Here is a 21,218-nt window from a genome sequence, read left to right on the forward strand (position 1 = left end):
GCACAAAGGTAATTGGCTTCCATGAGTTTTCCAAAATCCACCGGGTGTACTGTATGCGTGCTATATGAGAGCCTCGCTAGAGTATAGCGAATTTGCAACATTTGATCCATGGCAAAAACGCCCGGTTCGGGAAAGAAACAGCGCTCCATTAGCGCGTTTTTCACGCCTAGAGCCACTGTCAAAGCCGAGTTGCCCCTGCCTGTTGAAAAAAGCCCAACTCAGGAAACATTGGCCACCAAAAGAAAGCTTTCTCAGTTCCAGCATGGCTCCAACGGCGATGGCGAAGAACCCCCGAGCCCAAAGAAAGCCAAACCAGCTAAATTGGCTTCTTTTAGAAACGCAGATAAGACAGCGCAGCCAAAAACATCGAAATCCAAGCTAACGCCGCTTGAAAAGCAGTTCATAGAGCTCAAGCGGGCCAATGCAGATAAGATCTTGGCGATTCAGGTGGGCTACAAGTTCAAGTTCTTTGGCAACGACGCCGTGGTGGCGCTGCAGCTCCTAAACATCATGCTTATACGAGGCAATCTCGAGTTGGACGAGAGGACCCACGACAGATTCGCATACTGCTCCATTCCAGATAACCGTTTGCACATTCACTTGCAAAGGCTCCTCAACCATGGAATGAAGGTGGGAGTCGTGAAGCAAACAGTGACGGCCGCCATCAAATCTGCCGAATCGAAATCGGGTCTTTTCGAGCGTCAAATCACTGGCGTATACACCAAAGCGACCTACATGGGCGACGAAATGCTTACAGGAGACCCAAGCATAAACCGGTCTGGTCAAGTGGACGAATCGGGAGAAGCCAACAGCTACATTATGGCCATTCACGAGGGTGATGCCAAAAACACTGCTATAGTTGCTGTTCAGCCAGTCACAGGAGACATCATTTACGACGTGTTCTCCGACAACAGCAGCAAGGATGAGCTTGAGACGCGTCTTGCGTACTTGGTTCCGTCAGAAGTGTTGATCATCAACAACGGCTCGTCCATGAGTCATGAAACCCAGAAGATTGTCAAACTAAGAAATCCCTCTGCATCGGTCCAGTTCAGGGTACAGAAGAAGCAGCTGGAAGTCCAGGCAGATTTGCAAAAATTCTTCTCCAGCGTTGAGTCGAACGAAAAGGTGTCTCATTTGTCAGACCATTACCAGCTAAACTATCACGCTGCAGTATGTGGATGCATCAACGAGCTCATAAGCTATCTTTCCGAATTCCAACTCAGCAACGTCTTCACCATTCCCAGCAACATATCGTCATTTACAGATTCCCGCAAGTACATGCTCCTACCGGCAAACACGCTACGAGCATTGGATATATTCGAAGTCGAGGATAATCCCTCTTCCAGAAAAGGCACACTCATATGGTTACTTGACCACACGAAGACCAAAAGTGGCTCCCGGCTTCTCCACAAATGGATTTCAAGACCGCTTGTTAATAAGGATGAGATTGAGGAGAGGCTTACAGCTGTACAAACTCTCCGAGACGGCCGCTTTGTGCACATGTTGGACGTTCTCAAATCGACAATACAGAAGCTCGGAAAGGATGGGATTGATCTAGACAGGCTCTTGATCAAGGTCCACTACTCAGCCGAGTACAAGAACGACAAGATTGCTCGAAAAGATGTCTACCTAATGCTCAAAGGATTCAGCGATGTTCTTGACGTTTTCCAAAAGTTTGGGGAGAAGGGTCTTTCTGAGTTCAAGGCTGCCAATACCTCTTCTTATTTACAAGACTTGTTGGAAAAGATGGCAGAACTTGCTAAAGAGCCTCATGTTGAACAATTACTCGGTCTGATCAACTCTTCAGCTGCCATGGACACCAGTAATCTCAACGATCAAAAGACAAAATTCTTCAACCTCGGCGATGACAGATTCGGAAGCATTCAACAGGAGCAAGACAACATTGAAGCGGTTGAAACTCAATTAGGTGAAGAGCTCAATTCCATAAGACTGTTCTTAAACAGACCACAGCTTCAGTACATTTCCAACCTCAAAGACACACATTTGATTGAGGTTAGGAACGGAAAAAACGTCGATGCATTGCCATCAGATTGGCTCAAGATCAGTGGCACCAAGTCAGTCTCCAGATTCAGACCACCCGAAGTTAGCAGACTTCACAAGGAGCTCAACTACCATCAAGACAAACTCCTCAAAGTGTGCGACGAATGCTTCAACAAGTTTCTCAAGGAGATCGATTCTCACTACGAGCATCTTCATCACATTGTCAGCAACGTTTCCGTCTTTGACTGCCTCTTGTCATTAGCATCTGTTGGAGCAGAAGACCAAACCTACGTCAAGCCTAGACTTGTGGACGAGCAAGTGGTTGATATCAAGGAGGGAAACCACCCGATTCTATATGCTTTGGCGCAGAATTCAACGTATGTTCCAAACAACGTCGATTTATCGCATGACAAGAATCGAGTCATGATCATTACAGGACCCAATATGGGCGGGAAATCGTCGTATGTCAAGCAGGTTGCTCTTTCTGTGATTATGACGCAGATTGGAGCATTCATTCCTTGTGAATCGGCAACATTGGGCGTATTTGATTCAGTATTCATACGAATGGGTGCTTCCGACAACATCCTCAGAGGCAAGTCGACGTTCATGGTTGAAATGGCAGAATCTGCCAGTATCATAAACAGCTTCACTTCAAAATCGCTAGTTGTGCTTGATGAAATCGGTAGAGGAACGGGTACAAGTGACGGTATTGCTTTGGCCTATTCGATTTTGAGATACATGATAGAAAGCGACCAAAAGCCGTTGACGCTATTCATCACGCATTACCCTTCATTGCATGTTTTGGAAAGCGAGTTTGAAAACGTCAAGAACTACCACATGTCGTTTTTGGAGACTAATAGAGGAACAGACCAGGACTGGCCAGAGGTGGTTTTTTTATACAAGTTGGCGCAAGGTGTTGTGTCAAATTCTTACGGTCTAAACCTCGCCAAGCTAGCAGGCATTCCGGTCGATGTGATCAGAAATGCCCACGCTCAGTCAGAGTCTATGAAGCGAGAGATAGAGCTTCACTCGTTGATGAATGCTATCAGCAACCTAGGCAGCAAGGATGGCGCCGAGGCTTTGCAGAACCTTGTGCATCTGCTTTAGTTAAGTCTTTTCACCGAGACCCAAGAAGGCCAAGACGACCTTGTTGAACTCCTCGGGATTGTCTAGATAAATATGATGGCCAGCATCTTTCACGACTGTCAAAGTCGCCTTTTCGTCTCCCAAAGCCTTGAGCTTCTCCACGCAGTAGTTCCCGCCTTGCATGTTCATCCAGTCCTTGTCGCCATAAAGCCATAAAGTATCAAGACCGGTGCTTTGGATAAGTTCCATGAATCCACGGTCACAGAGCGGAAGACGAGCAAGAATGTTGTGGTTGATGAGTTTTGTGATTGCAAGTTCGCCAGAGCCCTGGTACTGGTTGAAAACCGAGTAGGAGTACTCGTGGAGCTTGTTGATCAAGTCGATGTTGACGGGGGCATCTGCATCCTCCGAATTCGCCTTGAGGTTCTTGAAACGCTGGAACGACCAGTACGACAAGACTTTCAGGTAAACGGGGCCGAAGATCTGGAGAACCTGGAAAGGCGAGACGCTCCACTCCCACATTGTCTGTAGAAGCTTATTTTTAGGAAACTTAGGCTCGCCCAATTTCTCCCACAAGCGCTGTAGCTCTGGATTTGTTTCGTTTTCTGGGTCCTGAGTGGCAAAGATCTCCTCGAGAGGGTCTCCGCCGTCGTGGAAGTTGCGCTGGTGGTTCTTTTCGTTGATGAGACTCACCGAGCTCGATTCGGTGCCCATGGGGCTTACCACCGCAAACTTCGAGATAATGTTCTGGTGATTATACTTCATAATGTAGCAGCTGCTGAGGTAGGCGCCCATGGAGTGGGCCACCAAGTCGAATTTAGCGAGACCCTTCTGCTTTCTCCACTCCTCGAACTTGTCAATGAACCAGTCCTCCACTGCAAGCACCTGCTGGACCTGCTGAGCCTTGGACGCGTCTTTGGGCGTTCTGAGCAACTCCGGCGGGAACTTGGGCCGTGCCAGATTGCCGAATCCAGGCATATCGATAACGTGCACGGTCAAGTTGCCGTACGACTTGGCAAAGGCCTCGAAGTTCTTGACAAAGTAGCCCAGCGCCGCCATGTAGCCGTGGATCACGACAATGTCCTTTTTCGGAAGCGAGAGGTCGGAACGGTTGGAGATCTCGAACTCGTGGATGTACACCTGGGAGTCAAGCAGCACATCGAGAAAACGACCCACAATGGCCGTTCCGGGCATATCCGGGTCCGTCTCGCCCGGCGGCACCATGGCCACGTCGTTCGACAAGATCGCCCGGTACAAAGCGTATTCCAAGCGGATCAAGCGGTTTCGGGCAGCAACAAACTTGTCGTTGGTGAGTCCCAGCGTAGGTTTTCTCAAATTCAGCGAGCAGTTCCACCAGTCCTTAAGCGACTGGGCCAAGTCGATCGACGACGGAATATTGGGCGTTTCCCGGGCGTTAGGGTCGCCCATGGTGGCCACCGATTGGGATACCAAGTTCATGATAAGATAAGCGCGGGAGGAAAACGGCTGGTATTTATCGTGGTGCATGCGCAGGAGGGAGAGGCAAAAACAAGAAGAATGGGAAAATGGAAAATGGAAAAGATGGAGTGATGGAAGGGAGGCAAGGGTTTTGGATGTTTATGGGCTTTTTTGTTTTCGGAGGTCAATGGGTGGATTGGTGGGTCGTTTGGGGTGGCCCTTTTGAGTGCTTATGTAGGGTGCTTCTGTGCTGGTAACCGCGGTTGATTCAGTGGAAGTGATATGGGGTGGAGGCTGTGATCTACGGGATGACAATTTCCACTTTTTTATGGAAACGCCTTTTTAGAGATTTTGTGTTTTCCAATTGTATGGGGTTTTCTGTAATGGCCCACCCAATCAGGAGATTCGGAAGGGGCTGAGATCTGGTGTCTCAGTTTCGCAGCCAAACTGGTCTTACGACGTTGACCTTCCCGATTCGGTAATCGGCGAATGGGGCTGGTTTGGGTGGTTTGGTGGTCAGGAGGGATTTGGATGGTGAAGATTTTAGAGAATATCGAGAGTTTGGAGAATCGTCGGTTTGTGTGGTTTTGTGGTATTCTGACATGTGAAGCGTGGGGTGGACTGAGTAGTTGGAGGTGTCGTATAAGGTGTCTTTGGAAAAGAGACCAGATCTTTTAATTTTCTCTTTTTGTTCATTTGAAACTTTTTTCGATATCTGCGGAAGAATAGCGATATGAATGTATGGCTTTACTGGAGCTAAGGGACTGAGCCACGAGGATCGAAGCTATAACAGCGATAGACGACTTCGTAAAGTTCTCCAATTAAAAAACGGTTCAAACTTCAAAAAGGTGCTGGTGTGGAAAACTTCAGAAAAACCAATCTTGTGAATAACCCGATTTCTGGTATTGCTTACTTCATGGTGTTTCGCAGCCAACAGCAACATACCAAGAGAGGTGATACATCCTTCGAAGATGTCATAATAAGAATATCATAATTTGCCAGAAATCTTGAATCTGGAAAGCCCCTTTCTTGCTATCTTTCACACCATCTTCTTCTCTGGCTTCACTCCCATCTTCCTCTTCCCCACAATCTTCCTTATCGCCGCCACCATATCCTCCATTCACCACTCCACCACCCCACCAGTCTACATTTCATCTTCATTTAATTTATTACAGGCACTGCCCAAACCAATCATAATCGTGTCTCAGGCGCCTCCCTCTCGCCGGAAGCGCCTCGTATCTATACCCGCTTATCACTAACCGAGTCTCGCAAGCTCACCAAGCCACCTCACCAAACTCACCACAACATCAACAAGCTTACTTGGGAATCTCGGTGTACGCTGGAGGAGATCCGGTGTTGATTCCCGGCTGATGAGGGGTCGTGGAGGTGGCACCATAGTTAGGACCAGTCACTGGACCAGGCTGCTGGCTGTGAGTGTGGTGATGATCGTGTCTGTGATTTCCACCCTGTCTCTCCAAGTCATTCTCGTAAACATAGTAGATTCTCTGGTCGTTGTAGGCACCAGGAGGGTACTTGGCGATGATGTACCACGAGTGGATCAAGCCAGGGAGGTATCCGAGAATACAAAGAAGGATGTTGATGAGCGAATCGGCGGTACAGACACCACGGCGGATCCATACAGGAAGCGGAGGGAAAAGCACGGAAATCACGACAAGGAGAATGTCAGAAAAACATTCACAGCACATTTTGGTAAAAAGATTGTGTAGTTGATAGGAGGAGGCGAAATGGGTCCCATGTGCGCGCATGCAGGCAGGTCACACTCACGCCACCGGGATGGGAGTGGTAGTGAATGGACTAGGGTGTTTTGGGGTGAGGAGGGTTTTGGGAAGGTTATGGGATGGCAAAGGTTGATATGTGGTCAAACCGGGGTTAAATGGGGTGGTTGAAAATTCGTTGTCACGTGACCAATCACGTGCGGACACCATTCCCACTATTCTGGTCATTTCATGGAAATGGTGGTTATTATTTTTCATTGAAGCTAAATTTTATCCATATTAGCGTTGAAGCGGAGACGTGAATGCCTAGTGGTGTTCAAAACAGTCGTGGATTCAGAGAACCCAATTGCAGTTTCACACTAATAACAGTCAAAGTGGACCCGACTAAACGAATTAGCAATAAATTAGATCAACCAGGAAATAAAACCATCAGAAAGAAATCTAATTAACCCGGATCTACCAAAATCTCATTATTTTCAGTGGCTCGCCGAGAAATACAGACAAGCACATTTGCATCCCATTGTCACCAAAACGAGACATGGACTGCTGGGCAGGAAACCGATATGGTAATGACAAAGATCATGTAAGATTATGTGTTGCTCGAAGGGCATACAGGGCTGTATTTCCAAGAACTTGAAGTTTTAGCGACGCATTGTAATGGGGGAATTTCGGTCATATTTTATGGAAATCGTCATTCCAAGAAGAGATGAATTTGCCACCAGGGTTGGTGAATCTGGCTCTTCTAATTGCAATTGGAGCTTTTTGGACCCATACTTTCATAAGGATATGTCTCCAAACGAAACGGTGCTACACCATTCCATAAATACCAATATCGCTGATATCTGATAATCTCCATACATCGCCATACATTACTTGCTTTCCCAAATGGTGACGTAGCTCTGACATACAGACCATGTTCTTCGCCACTGGCTATTCGCCACTGGCTACTTTTTGTATTGTTCAAACCAATTGTGACTCAAACCCTGAGATGACGAACTACTTGCAAGGACCATAAATAGTCACATTTCCCAGAAGACGTTTCCTTTTTTCCACACCAAAAAATCAAATGTATTTGTTGTTTCTCTTCTACATCTCGCTCGTTGCCTCTTACGGCATGAGCCGTTTCGGCCCTAGTCTGGAGGACAGGAAAGAACAATACGTCAAAGGATTGGAGGAAAGATCTTCTAAATTGACCGATCTGGTGGCTGTTTGTGCCGAATACTACGATGTCGTCGCTTCCAAGAAGTTCTCTCTGGAAGGCCACATTGTATATATTCAGTCTGTTGAAGGCGAAAGTGCCCATATCGAGAATCCTCACGAGAGTGTGTCTGTTTGGGCTAAATACCGCAAGGTTAGGTTGTTCAAAAACTGCATTGAAACCGCTGCTCATGTCGAGTTTGTGGATTCCGAGGCACAGTTGGAAAATATCAAGGTCTTGAGTGATGACAGAGAAAACTGGGTCAAAGCTGCTGAGCGTAAGATGAAGCAAGGCTACTATCCACCAGATATGTACTACTACGATTGATGTCGGGTTTGAATGCTAGTTACTTCGTTTTTAGCTTTTATAGTTTGGTTTATCCATGCTTGATTTAGTCAATTGTAATCATGGGGGCAAGGAGTCGCTTCATGTGACAGGACATTTCATGAACTGTAAGACACTAGTTTCTCTTATTTTTTGTTCTCCCTCCACAATAACAAAATTACCCTCCACGAAGCAAATTTACCATATTTAGAGAAAACTACAAAAAAAATGCACCCGGGGTGAGCACCAAAGGTTGCTTGAAAGATAGCCCGGATATAATCATGGAGATTGCTTCGCCCAAGCCTCGGCCACAATGGACTAAATCCATAACCTACTAGAGTAAAAAAACACGTTTGGCGCTCGGCCTTCGGTAACAACGTCACTTCCGACACGGAACCCAATTATCATGGTGATGATTTTTCTTCCCCTCCATTGTAGAAGACATACTACTCTGCCAAGTCTCATGGGCGAAACAAAAATAAGCAAAGCTCTCACTCTATAAAAGCCCGCTAATCCACCTCTCCTGAGCGCCTCAGTATGCTTTGGTTTACGACTATTTTTGCTACCTTGGTAGCTTTAACCTTAGCGAACTCTGAGTCTGAAATGATTGACAAGTTGAAAGGTGAATTCGAGAACTCCTCCATTGAATTGAAAAGGCTGATTCCTGAGTGTGAGGAGAAGTTTAATGTCACCTCTACTTACCACTTTTCTCCTCTTGGTTTCGTTGGAAAGGTCAATGAAGTCGATGGAGAGGACCCAGAGGAATCCAGCAAGTTGGACCAATTGAGAGACTTCAAGGACTGTGTGAAGGAGTATGCTGCTCTTAAGTTTTACGACTCCAAGGAAAGGTTCGAAAGAGTTCCAACTATGGAGGATACCCGTGAGAGCTGGGATCTTACTGCTGGTTTTGTGGTGAGACAACATCTCAATCTTGAGAAAATGTGAGATATCAGGATGAGTTGAGTTTTCTGGACGGAGTGACCCAAGACCACTTCTTTCTTATGAACAACTAATCTAAGACAAACAGTACAGGCGTATGGTATTTTAGTATGATTAATGATTTATGAAGTGTTGATGTAGGATGAGGCATTTTCGGTTGATTTCGAGGGTCGTTCGTAGGAGGTGATTTGATTACAATTGGCGTTTAAAGAGCTGGAATTCTCAGTCGAAGAATACGTTCATTTCTTTAGTAGTTGTTCCTTCTTCGCTCATGGACCCTGAAGTTCTCAAACATCACTTTTCACTCTTTCTCTCACAGAGACACACTTTTACAAAAAGCTTAAGAATTCTATGATCTTACAAGACTTAGAGAAAAAATATAAAAAAAGCCATTTATTATTGTACTGACCGGATAAACTGGGTGGTGAATCGGAGGGACCTGCATATACCCCACATCAACTCCGTCTGAGTAAGTATACTCTTAGATCTATTCTGCAATGTCTCTTACTTTTTCCATTGCACACAATCAAATCACAAAAAAGGTATCATGTCCGAGGTCAAATACTGTGAACCAGCTAGCCTCGCTTGCAATTGCTAAATTCGGCCTCCCCCTGTCGGCAAACGGGACCCTTCTTCACAGTGGCAAAAAGCTAGACGGTCTTTTACCGCTCAGATTGACGAATTTGGTCAACAACGCCAAGTTGTTGCTTGAGGTGTCTTCGGCGCTGCGCCCTGTTACTGTGAAAGTCGTGGCTTCAGTTTTGGGAGAGCTGAAACAGAAGATCATCAAGACTCAGACTGACAGTACAGTTCAACAGCTACTAGACACATTTTCAGCCGAATCGGGAGCACAGATTGGTGATAACAGAGTACAATTGAGTGTTCTTGATGCTCGTATTGAGAATGGGTCGACAGATTTCACTTCTACGCTGTTGGGTTCGATTCTAGGTTCAGCTAACAATGCTGTGATCAGACTCACTGTGGAAAGCAAGGACGCTCACAGCAAGAGAGAGAAGCTACAGGCGGAGCAGAGGGAATTGAGGCAGCAGCTAGAAGAGCATAAACGCCAGGCGAGGTTGCTAGAGAAGAGGCTCAAGGAGGAAGCACAAGAAACTGAGAAACAAGAGGAGCCCAAGGAAGAGGAGGAGGTCGAGCCTGAATTGAAGGATGAGGAGGCTGAAGCTATCGAAGAGCCTGCTGGTCAAGATGCAATTGCTGAGAATCCAGGGAAGGATGTGGACATGGATGTCGATGAGCCGCAAGAGCCGCTGAGCAAAGCTGAGGAGATCAATGCGTTGGATACAAAGCAGGAAGCTTCTGCGCTGCTGAATGACTCATTTCCTCAAACCCCGAGCGATGAGTCTTTTAAGGTTCAGCACTTTAAGGAGGACACTGTCTACATTCCCCTGAATCGCTCACAGCACTATGAAAACCCAGACAACGACTACAATTTGACGGTGTCACAGGCTGAAAAGTACTATGGCATCATCAAGTCCATGCAACAGAACAAAAAGCAACAGCCTAAGGAAGTTGTTCCACCAAAAGCATACATTATCAGGGTCCGTTTCCCTGACAGAGCACTTCTAGACCTCCAGATCGAGGATTCTTCAATGAAACTTGGACAGCTCTTGAAGAAGCTAGACTCCTTTGTCCACGAGAAACACATCAACACTTACAGGCTCAAGAACGGTGTGCCGCCCTTTGAAGAGATTGCCATGGGGTTTGATGCCAACAACAAGGAGCTTAAACACCACAAAAGCTTTCAAGACGAACGTATCATGTTGATCTGGGAGTCTACCGATAAAAGTGCCAAAGGACCCTACTTGAAGCTGGACTTGAACACCAGAAACATTGACGACTTGCCAACGCTTCAATTGGAATCCCACAGAGGCCAATTGGGCGACGAAGAGGAGAAGAGAAGAAAAAGCATTCTGGAGCTGAATCAGAGCAAACAGCCCGAAAAGAAAAAGAAGAATGGCTTACCCAAATGGTTCAAGCCTGGCAAGTAACTCGGCCAGGGAGGCAACTCGGACCCCCCTGATCCAAGCCCAAAGAAGCCGCACAATAACTAATCAAGCCATTGTTGCCACCTTCCAAGAGCTATATGAAGCCTTCTAAGAAAATGTCAGCACGCCTAAGCCCGAAGGAGGGTATTTGACGATGTACCGCAGGATGGCTAAAATTGGAATTTCAACCCGATCAGAGTCTAAAGGGCGCTATTACCTGCAATAATTTTGTCTGATGGCGAGAGGACATGTGATGCTGGGCCGCCGCATAGCACCAAGAATTCCTTCAAATTCTCGCCTTATCATAAAGCTGCTTCACTATTACTGGTGCATTTGGACTCGTGGTCCTGCATGTACAGGCCTCTGAAAATTAGACCTGGTATTCGCCAAAACCGTACTGCAGGAAAGTAGCACCAAGGTCAATTCCAATTTCCTGGCAGCAGTCACAAAAGTCAGGCATCGGATTTCTGGGCCCGTGGTATTTACGACATCAATGGGGCATGTCCTTAATTTCGATATGTCACAATCAGGCCAGAACATCGCCCCTTGTAGGTTCGCAACCATGAGGGGATTCTCTGACTCATCGCTCAATTAGGCAACTCAGACTCTCTTTTACGCGGTACAAATCAATATCAACCATTGAAAGCGGCTCCTTGAGACGTCTGTGTGCAGTATTCCCGTTTACGGCCCGCGGCAGACAAAAAAATTTTTTCTACTCTTAATTTACGAAGCAACATATAAGGAAAGGATCTCGCGCAAAAGAAAAATCTTTTTCTTTTTCTCTTCTTCACAAACTTACAAACAAACATCACACAACTTATCAATTTATTATTTTACCCTTTTGTTCCCCCAGTTTAGTTGATTACAAGTTACAATGTGTGCTTAAATTATTTTAAGATTTAAAGAAAATTATTTTTTTGTTCTCCCCCGAAGAAATCAAAAAAGTCAAGTTATAAGAAGATCTATAACTTCCAATTAAGTTTGTTTGTTTAAAACCCCCCTGCCAATATGCTACTGTGATATAAGTTTGAATATGGTGTTCCACCTACCTTTACCCCTACCAGATATTACTATACTACCTTAAGTTAAGTTATCAACATACCACAAGTTAACACACAAAAAGTTAGATTTATTACATTGAAAACCCTTCCCCATTTTACACATACAGATTACAAATTGAATATCGAAATGTCAGCTCAGAACCCAGTGATTTACAACGACTCTATGTCAGAGTCCGAATTCCACCAGCCCCCCTCGTCCGTTCCAATTAAGTTGGAATCGATCGACGAGTTGTCGTGCCACTTGCCCACCAACCGTGACGTCGCCGATGTCCCCGTTGGTATGGCTGATGGCGGTGTTGATGAGTCGCCTATTTTGGTCCACACTGATGTCTTGGATAGCGTGTTCAGCACCACCCTTGACCAGAATGACCAGTTGATTAGCCACACTCCCATGTTTGACGAGTTGGACTTTATAATGGACGGCAACAAGGTGAACCTGAAGGACGATTGGGTGTCTCTCTTCAAGGATGAACCTGTTGCTGAGCCAGCTGTTCCTGCTAAGGAGGAGGACTTGGGCGATTTATTCGCTGACGAGGAACCAGAGCCCGTCTTTGCCGTTCCCGAAGCGCCTAAGCAGCTCGAGACTCCTATGACCCCAGCCTTGGCCACACCTGTGTTGGACAGAAAGAGAACCTCGTCGGTCTCTTCTGCCGGCAAGGTGTCCAAGAGAAGGGTCGACCACTTGGGTGTTACGTCGTACTCCAAGAAGCAGAGAAGCCAGCCATTGAAGCCAATCGACATGGAATCCCAGGACCCCGCTGCGTTGAAGCGTGCCAAGAACACCGAGGCTGCCAGGAGACTGAGAGCCAGGAAGATGGAGCGCATGTCGCAGTTGGAGGAGAAGGTTGAGGTATTGATGCGTGAGAAGCAGGATCTTGCCAGCGAAGTGATTCGTTTGCGGGAGTTGTTGATCGAGCACAACATCGAGTGTTGATGGTGTAGACACCACAGTTTATTATATTATTATTATCGTTATTATTGATTTATTTCTTGCGAATATAGGCCGCTCATCAAAGACTTGTAGGTTTTGTTCAACTATTAGTTTTTTTTTAACTGGTGATTCTTACGAGGGATTCTTGAAGAATTCGTGATATGCATTCATTATGTTGTGGAATCACCGGTGTTTTGAGAGATAGCAAATTTCCATTCACTGAGCCTTGGAGATCTCTTCCAAAACCGACTTTGTTTCGTATGATTCAAAAAATGACCAACTGCTGGATTTGTCTATGAATATGAGCTTTTGGTCACCATACTCTTGATGTGCTCACTTCTTAGCATATGTAAGAAGCACATCGGTGCCCAAACTGGCGGTTTCAAGCGACGAGATACAAGCCGTTGCTGCCTCTTCACTTTCAAAATCAATAAATGCAAGGTTTCTGGAGGGAATTGCACGGACATTCTCATACCCTGAGAAGCCCGAGAACTTCGACTCCAAATCGTCGAAAAGCTCCTTGTCGATATTTTGCAATAGAAGCACACGATGCGCTGGCAAAGACCGCCAGTACTTGACTTGTGATTTTGTGAGTTTCGAAGTGGAGGCCTTCTTTTCCACTGTCTCTTTCTTCTCTGCCTTTTTCTTCTTTCTCTCCTCGACAACGTCTTCTTTGCCCTGTTTCAACAAGATGCCATCCAGTTCTGTCTTAGCCCACGTTATGCTTATGGGTTGACGAAAAAGTGGGTAGTTCTGGAGCTTTGCCATGGCTTTTTCGGAGCTCTTTGGATCTTCATATGTGACGAACGCCTGGCCCTTCATTTTAAGGTTTCGATGCACAGTGACCAGCACAATGTCGCCATAGCGGCCAAAGAGACGTCGGAGGACGCGTTCTAGCTTATTTCTGGCGATCTTTTCGTTTATGTGGTTCACGTAGATCGTGTTCATGGAAGAAGATGTAGTTGATAATGTGTCCCATGCAGGTATCAACAAGTGGGTATGGAGTGTGGAGAATTATTTCAGTTTCCGTGGTCGAGAATTTATATAAATGTGAGGGTTTTAAGGCGAATTCATAAGGCGCTTCTTTTGTTAAACAATAGGTTTTTGAAATAGAGGTTCTTGTTGTGTTGGGGTAGTTTGAGAGCGTTTTGAGACTCTCGTTAGTGGTTAGGTATTTACGAGACACTTTTCACTATATTTCCCAGATTCAATTCAAACGGAACTTGATGTATAACACTCATAGTAATACGATATGTAAAAAATTCTAAAACTTTGTTGATTTATGTTTCTTTTGGTGTCCGTGACATCACCATCGATTTACATACCTAGTGCGACAGTGTAAAAATGTACCAAAAATGCAGTTAATAAAAAGTTAGGTCTCATATTTTAGTGGCTTCAATTTGAATGGATTTACTTTTACAGAGACCCCCGGTAGAACAGTAGTACTTTACACACCAGGAAGGCCGTTTTCAATAGCATAAACAGAATAGCATCAAGAGGCATGTACAAACCATAAGAAGACGAAACACATTACCGACATTCCAAACTCAAGAAACGCCGGAAACACGAACGAACATTCCCACCACATTAGTAATACAGTGCTCACAATACCGCTGGTTCCGAAGATTCTCTGGCATAGACAATACCCTTCAATGCATTAGGCGAGTAGCTCGAGCAAAAAAGAAATGGCTTCATGGCATCAGAAATAGTCTAATGTTCAGAATCACCCACATGGTCCAGCCTGCAACATGACGCTGGTGCTTGAAGCAAGCATTCGGATAAACTCAAGCAATCCGGTTAGGGTTTCAACCAGGAGCCGTTTCACCTGATGTCAGCGAATAACCGCCGTACATAAGCAATGTTCGTAAGTCTAGCCTATGTATCGCTTACGAAGACTTCAGTTGTGTGATTTTGATTGTGATCATTTGCTTGCGTTTGCATGAGCAGGGTGGGTGGTGGACTATAGTGGGAGTTTATGGCTGCAAACCAACCATACTAAACCAAACCTTATTTTGCCAGTGGAATGATTAAATTACGTGCAGCGCAAGTGAAAAATTTTCATCAGCATTGGAAAGCCTACCCAAAACGCTATCCCATCGAAGAAGTTAATCAAGTAGCTGTCAAACTCCACTATGACATGTAAAATGTTATCACATAGGGTGTCCAATTGAGGGAGCTAACAGAACTCCACCTAACCAATTAGACCAGAAAATACTCATCTCCAAAAAGGCTACACCAAAAAGTCTATATCTCTATCGTTTATTGTACCATTATGCCAATGCGGAAATGTTTCGTAAATGCATTAGACCTGCTCATCAGCAGGCTTGGACTCAGCAGCGAATCCGGTGGTGGTGGCCTGGCTCTCGACCGAAGGAGGCACCCAGTTGGCAGACTTCCATGGAAGCACACCGGAGGCGTACAACTCGTCGACCTCCTCCAAAGAAAGACCCTTGGTCTCAGGCACACAGAAGTACACAAAGAAGAAGGAAAACACCAAACAGCCCGTGAACACAAAACCGTAGTAGAAGTGGATGGCGGAGGTGATGAAGGGGGTGAAGAAGGAAATCAAGAAACCCCACATCCAGTTGGCAGCAGTGGCCACAGACATGGCCTTGGATCTGATTCTCAATGGGTAGGTCTCAGACACAATACAGTAGACACCACCGGCCCAGGTCGAGGCAAAGAAGAAAATGAACAAACAGGTGATGAAAATCAAGGCGTTACCTGTTGGTCTTCTGGTGTTGCTGGCGGTGTTTTCGTAGCCGTCGATGTAGAGGTTGACGGAACCGAGAACGGAGTAGATGATGAAACACACACTCATGGCGGCGGAACCGACCAAAAGACAGAGTCTTCTGCCCATCTTCTCAATGGCGTAGATACCGACGAAAGTGGAGGCGAAGTTCACCACACCCAACACAATGGAGGTCTGGAAAGAGTCGTCCATACCCACAGCCTTGAAAATGGTGGTACCGTAGTAGAAGAAGTAGTTGTTACCGGTCAACTGCTGGAGGGACTGCAAAATGATACCAAGCACCACTCTGTACAAGATCTTGGGCTTACCGGTGATCAACTCAGTCCAGCCAGCCTTACCAGCAAGCTTCTCACGGTCAATACCAGCCTGGATAAGCTGCACCTCGGTGTACACACCTGGGTCCTCAATAGAGACCTTGTTGGATCTGGCGATGGAGTTTCTGGCGTCCTCGATTCTGTTCTTCTCCACCAAGTATCTTGGAGACTCAGGCATGAAAGACATACCGGCAACCAACATGATGGCCCAGGCGAAACAAAGACCCAATGGGATTCTCCAGGTTCTGGAGTCGTTGTACGACTCCTTGGTACCGTAGTTGGTACAGTAACCGAGGAAAATACCCAAGGTGATACACAACTGGAAGCAGCAAACAAGAGTACCTCTGAGGTGCTTTGGCGAAGACTCACCAATGAAAAGAGGGCACACCACAGACACGATACCGACGGCAAGACCGGTGATCAAACGGCCAATGAAGTACTGGTACCAGGCGTACTGGGAAGCAATCTGGATGATGATACCGACAACGTAGATAACCATGGCACACATGATACCGATTCTTCTACCACGGACATCTGCGATCTTGGACAAAAGAATACCACCGACGGCACAGCCGACGTTGAAAATGGACACAATCAAACCGGTTCTGACGTCACTGAGGTAGTATTCACCCAGGTCGTTACGCTGACCGAATCTTCTGAGGAAATCGTCCATGTTGACGAAACCGGAAATGGTACCGGTGTCGAAGCCAAAGACGAAACCACCGAAAGCAACAAGGAAACAACAGATGGAAATGAAGATGTAGTCCTTGGCTGCTCTCTTGGGCAAGGTGGGGAGCTGACCCTTCTCTTCCTTTTCAAGGATAGAGTCGTTGACTGGCATCTGGGCGCCTGTGGGGGTATTTTCGGAGTCAGACATTTTGGTTTGAAAAAAAAGTGAACATGGGAGGAACGGCAGCCTTATATAGTTTTTGCAGAGGCGGTTGCCATTTTTTCTTTTTGGGCTGCAGCAGTGATGCAGGTGCCCAGGTTTTTCCGACATGACGTATGCACCGGAAGAAATGCGAAAAGAAAAAAAAAAAAAAAAGTCCCACCTCTTACGCAATTGCCAGCAATGGCCGAGGCAGTGCCACCCCCGCCTTTCTCCATATGGAGCGGCCCCTTGTATGCTCTGGTTAGATCTAAAAAAATTAAAGAGAAATTTAAAAAGCACGTTTGACACACGCAGCACTACTAAAACATCACCGGATCTTTGAGAGTTGCCGTTCTCCACCGCCTCTGCAGTACACCTACCTTCACCAGCTGGCGACAAATATCGCTTTTGTGACCGGAACGCTAGTTTCACTCAGCCTCCAGGCCGACAGTGCAGATTCCGGGGACTCTGGGGAATTGCAGAACTTTTGTGGACGATTGTGGATTTTTTGAAGTCTTACTGATTTGTAAATTGCTACTGGAAGTAAAGTGGGCTAACAAATTTCTCGTAGTTGAGGCGGTCGGGGCTTGGCTGGGCTTTACTGAGGTTCGGATGAGCAGGAATATCTAGAGCAATCCTGGTTGCAAACGGTTGGGGGAGACTGCAGGTAACCTGAGACGCTAGAACAGTTGCACCTGGCTTGTAAATTTCTTTTTCCTGCCAGATATGCGTGATCAGATGCTCGCCCTGAAACGTTGCTCCCCTATATTCCATGGGTTGAACGACAAACGGTTCGGCCCACTATGGGCATGGCAAACCGGGCGGATCCTTTCCGGAAAAATTATTTTTCGCTAGAGCGGGGGATTTGCAGGGCCCGGGCAATTAAGCGTCATCACGCATGCCTCGGATTAACTGTGCAGCGAGCAGGGCGCCCACGCGGCGGCGTGCACCGAGATTTTCCACATTCTTTGTTTTTTCTCGGAAACCGTCCCCACCGTGTTGCAACTCCCAGATCTGTTAGAAAGGACATGAGCACTGTGAATTTAACCGAGGATCGCTGTACAAAAGAAACTAGTTTCGATGAGGTTGGTCCGTGTTCTTAGTCAGCACGAGATCATGCCATTAGTAAAGTTTTTCCGGTCCGGAAAAAACATACAGACAATCTGTCGGATGCATTAAATGAGCTGCACTTACGTGAAGTTTGTTTGGCCTACCACCGGCCGAGCTGCCGAATGTGGTCATGGCTGGCGCTTACTGCGAGACGAGCAAAAAAAACAGTGGAGGGTTTTCCCGCACTGTGTGCAGTCCGCGCATAACAAACCGCCAGCACCGGAACAATTCTTGGCCCCGATTGGTAATCATTCCTGGCGTGAACTGCCTCCAGGCCCAGAAAAGTTTCTCCGGACGGGGTTGCGGAGCCTGTGGGGCCTGCGGGGACTAGACGCGGCATGGCGTATACGTTAGGCTTTGTGTTTCGCAGAAAAAAATTTTTCCGGCCCTGTCTCTGCTGCATTCTCGGAGTATTCTCCACCGATCTTGTTTCTAGACCAAATGTGAGGGAGTTTTTCCGTCTCGTGTCTCGCTTTTTCAAATCTGGGTTTCTGATTCCAAGGTGTATCCGTTTTGCATAAAAGTGGTGTGAGGAGATCCCCTTGCCATCATGTTACACTCCGAATGGCCAAGACATGGAAGATTGCAACTTTCCGTACCCTTGGCTTACAACCATATTCGGAGCTTGGCAGTGGTGCTTTGGCAGATTTGACAGCGCACACCTAGGGGTGTTGTAGATGTAGTATCACTGTGAATGTGGTTTTGGAAATCTCCCTAATCGGGATACTTTTTTCTAATTTGCACCCGCCTCTGGGTAAGCTGTGAATTCGTAAATGTGGTTTCACAATGCAATGGTTACGAGTTGAAGGCTCGGCAATCAAGCCTAGGTGGGGGATCGCTCATCGAAAATCCATGCAAGGTCTACATCGGTTAAGTGTCTGGCTGGTTGTTACGAGACGGTGGTGAAATGTATCATAAAGAGGAAGGTGATGATATGGGGAAGATGCTTTGAGGAGCGACTTTTTAAGTTCGTTGTATGGCAAGGCAGTACTGATGGTGAGATTTAGCGGGTCCACTGACAAATGGACTTTGAGCTTTGCAGGTTTTCAAGTCTTTCAAAGAAATTACCCAACGACATTTAATTGTTTTCTCGTGCTTTGGTCTCTTGACTAGGATGAATGTTCTATTATCATAAAAGGCTTGCATTTCGTCGTCAATACTCTCTTCCACTGGTCTGACTGGTTGGAGTATATGGCTGTACAGCATCGGAATCTGAAAGGATCTTTGGATCTCACATTGTTCTAGTGTTTTGCTGTCATCCACAATAGGTTGATCCACATCCTCATCCATCTTAACAATTTTGATATTCAGCCCAAAGATTCAGCCCAATAACAAAATGACGCTAACTTCAAAACTGCTTTAAATTGGTGCACCCTGGTTTCAAATGTAACACTCTCTTCATACCAATACACCTTCCAGATAGGAGCTAAGATGTATCAATGGAGGTCCACCGAAACACAAAATTTACCATACCAGTATTAAGCTGACCCACCACATCTAGATCAAAGCATTTGAAGACCTCAGTTGCCATCGTGGCTCTACCCTATATGTTGAGGCAAAACTACTGATGGTGAGATATCATTTGAAGTAGTGGGTCCACCGACCAAAATGAATTTTAGAGCTTTCAATATTTAGCCTTAACATTCACCGGAAAAGAGCAAAATGAAGATCGCTTCAACACAACTCCGAGTTGGTGTACCCTTGTTTCAAAAAGTTATCAGTCTCATCTTATTCAATACACCTTTCAGATACGACCTAAGATGTATTAATGAAGGTCCACCAAATTGCTGAACGTACCAAATCAGTTCAAACTGACCCACCACCACATTTTTCAAGATCAAAGAATTCAATGACCTTAGCAAATCGTGGCCCTACACCATCTCACACCATACCTCATTACTATCCATTATTTACTTCAACAATAAGTCACCCTTGTTGACCACAAACGCCTCGATCACAGCCATGGCCGCATACAAACGGTTCTCCGCCTCCTCAAACACTATGGAGTTGTCGCTGTAAAAAACATCGTCTGCAACCTCCTCAGGGTGTCTGGGCAAACAGTGCATGAAACGCCAGTCCTGGTTGACGCCTGCATCGCTGACCATCTTCTGTGTGATCTGGTAGCCGTCGAACTGCTTGAGTTTGGCTTCTTTTTGCGATTCCTCGCCCATGGAGATCCAGGTATCCGTGACCACGACGTTTGCGTTTTTGAGAGCTTCAGCGGGGCTGTTGACCACCTCAAAACTGACCTTTCCGTTGCTTTCAGAAACCAACTTTTCGGCATCGTCCAAAATCACCTGCTCAAAGTGCACCAGGCTGGGAATCGAGACTGAAACAGAAATGCCCATCTTCAAAGCAGCAATGGCCAAATCGTTGATCACGTTGTTGGCGTCTCCGATCCACGCAAGCTTGAGGCCCTCCGTGCGTCCGAAGGCCTCCTTGATGCTCAAAAGATCAGCAATCGCTTGAAGTGGGTGGTACATGTCGCAAAGAGAGTTGATGATCGGAACCGAGGAGTCCTTGCACAAATCCTGGATATCCTGGTGCTTGTTGACACGGGCGAAGATGCACGACGTCATCAGCGAAATCACCTTGGTGGTGTCGTACATCAGCTCGTTGACACCAAGCTGAATATCGTCTTTTCCAAGAAACATGGGTTGAGCACCAAAATGGGCTGCAGCGCCCTCTGTGGAGATTCTTGTTCTGGTGGATCTTTTGGAGAAAAGAAGGGCAACGACTTTCCCAAGAAGCTTGTCGTGGTTCTCTTTGATCTGGCTGAGATTGCCATTTTTCACCACCTTCTTGAGGGCCTCGGCTTTGCTAACCAAAGATGCAAATTCCTCGTTGCTGAGCAGCAGAATGTTCACTAGGTGGCGTGGGGTCGTCATTTGGGGCTTTGCTATGGACTGACTGAAGAAACGCTTGAACATGGGGGGACTGGGAAAAAGATGGGGTGGTTTTTCTGGTTTATATGGTGGAGGATTGACTCATTCCCAATCGGGCAATGGCGAGCTAAGCGCGGTCAAAGATCTATGGGTGGCGCACGACCGCACCCTGATTGGCCCAAACGGCCTGCTTCTGGCGGCTTTGTAAGAGTCATCGTGCGGGAGGGCATTGTGGGACTCGGTTATTGGTGGTTCTTTGTGCCTGGTGGTGATGTAATGCGTGAAGCATCAGAGTCAGGATTTGCGGTGGGAATGCACCAATTGATGGTAGGTTTTGGAGAAAATGGTATGAAGGAGGTGGACGATCTTTGAAATGTGATAAAAAAATATCTCTACTAAAGTTGGACTTTGAGGAAGATGGAGCTTGGTGACTAGGGCTGGTGATGCTCTTCTCGAGTGTGCAGGTCACAGTCAGAGGTACTGCCAAAATCGTAGTATTCATCAGACTGAAGAGTAAAATTTTTTTGATATCAATTGGCCTATAGTTGAGCCATTCTCATTATATTG

General features: G+C 46.3%; 10 protein-coding genes across 10 annotated transcripts; 5 read left to right on the forward strand and 5 right to left on the reverse strand.

Moving 5' to 3' along the window:
- Window positions 1–108: 108 nt before the first annotated feature.
- On the forward strand, window positions 109–3,037 carry MSH3 (mismatch repair protein; the record flags this gene model as incomplete). The annotated part of the gene is made up of 2 exons (XM_024858877.1): window positions 109–3,002; window positions 3,025–3,037. 2 exons carry the CDS (start codon window positions 109–111, stop codon window positions 3,035–3,037), a joined length of 2,907 nt encoding a protein of 968 aa, XP_024712964.1.
- Window positions 3,038–3,108: 71 nt separating this feature from the next.
- On the reverse strand, window positions 3,109–4,545 carry C7M61_003541 (uncharacterized protein; the record flags this gene model as incomplete). Its single annotated transcript, XM_024858878.1, has 1 exon — window positions 3,109–4,545. The coding sequence occupies one exon, from the start codon at window positions 4,543–4,545 to the stop codon at window positions 3,109–3,111; it is 1,437 nt and encodes a 478-aa protein (XP_024712965.1).
- A 1,295-nt stretch (window positions 4,546–5,840) lies between these two features.
- On the reverse strand, window positions 5,841–6,230 carry C7M61_003542 (uncharacterized protein; the record flags this gene model as incomplete). Its single annotated transcript, XM_024858879.1, has 1 exon — window positions 5,841–6,230. The coding sequence occupies one exon, from the start codon at window positions 6,228–6,230 to the stop codon at window positions 5,841–5,843; it is 390 nt and encodes a 129-aa protein (XP_024712966.1).
- A 1,096-nt stretch (window positions 6,231–7,326) lies between these two features.
- On the forward strand, window positions 7,327–7,785 carry C7M61_003543 (uncharacterized protein; the record flags this gene model as incomplete). Its single annotated transcript, XM_024858880.1, has 1 exon — window positions 7,327–7,785. One exon carries the CDS (start codon window positions 7,327–7,329, stop codon window positions 7,783–7,785), a length of 459 nt encoding a protein of 152 aa, XP_024712967.1.
- Window positions 7,786–8,319: 534 nt separating this feature from the next.
- C7M61_003544 (uncharacterized protein) lies at window positions 8,320–8,727 on the forward strand (the record flags this gene model as incomplete). Its single annotated transcript, XM_024858881.1, has 1 exon — window positions 8,320–8,727. One exon carries the CDS (start codon window positions 8,320–8,322, stop codon window positions 8,725–8,727), a length of 408 nt encoding a protein of 135 aa, XP_024712968.1.
- A 491-nt stretch (window positions 8,728–9,218) lies between these two features.
- On the forward strand, window positions 9,219–10,730 carry C7M61_003545 (uncharacterized protein; the record flags this gene model as incomplete). Its single annotated transcript, XM_024858882.1, has 1 exon — window positions 9,219–10,730. The coding sequence occupies one exon, from the start codon at window positions 9,219–9,221 to the stop codon at window positions 10,728–10,730; it is 1,512 nt and encodes a 503-aa protein (XP_024712969.1).
- Window positions 10,731–11,915: 1,185 nt separating this feature from the next.
- On the forward strand, window positions 11,916–12,722 carry GCN4 (amino acid starvation-responsive transcription factor; the record flags this gene model as incomplete). Its single annotated transcript, XM_024858883.1, has 1 exon — window positions 11,916–12,722. One exon carries the CDS (start codon window positions 11,916–11,918, stop codon window positions 12,720–12,722), a length of 807 nt encoding a protein of 268 aa, XP_024712970.1.
- Window positions 12,723–13,052: 330 nt separating this feature from the next.
- Window positions 13,053–13,667, reverse strand: C7M61_003547 (uncharacterized protein; the record flags this gene model as incomplete). Its single annotated transcript, XM_024858884.1, has 1 exon — window positions 13,053–13,667. One exon carries the CDS (start codon window positions 13,665–13,667, stop codon window positions 13,053–13,055), a length of 615 nt encoding a protein of 204 aa, XP_024712971.1.
- A 1,354-nt stretch (window positions 13,668–15,021) lies between these two features.
- On the reverse strand, window positions 15,022–16,662 carry C7M61_003548 (sugar porter family MFS transporter; the record flags this gene model as incomplete). Its single annotated transcript, XM_024858885.1, has 1 exon — window positions 15,022–16,662. The coding sequence occupies one exon, from the start codon at window positions 16,660–16,662 to the stop codon at window positions 15,022–15,024; it is 1,641 nt and encodes a 546-aa protein (XP_024712972.1).
- Window positions 16,663–19,676: 3,014 nt separating this feature from the next.
- Window positions 19,677–20,696, reverse strand: ARG3 (ornithine carbamoyltransferase; the record flags this gene model as incomplete). The annotated part of the gene is made up of 1 exon (XM_024858886.1): window positions 19,677–20,696. One exon carries the CDS (start codon window positions 20,694–20,696, stop codon window positions 19,677–19,679), a length of 1,020 nt encoding a protein of 339 aa, XP_024712973.1.
- Window positions 20,697–21,218: the final 522 nt, after the last annotated feature.

The sequence above is a fragment of the Candidozyma pseudohaemuli genome, assembly GCF_003013735.1.
Source record: "Candidozyma pseudohaemuli strain B12108 chromosome Unknown scaffold00009, whole genome shotgun sequence".
In the NCBI taxonomy this organism is placed as follows: Eukaryota; Fungi; Ascomycota; class Pichiomycetes; order Serinales; family Metschnikowiaceae; genus Candidozyma; species Candidozyma pseudohaemuli.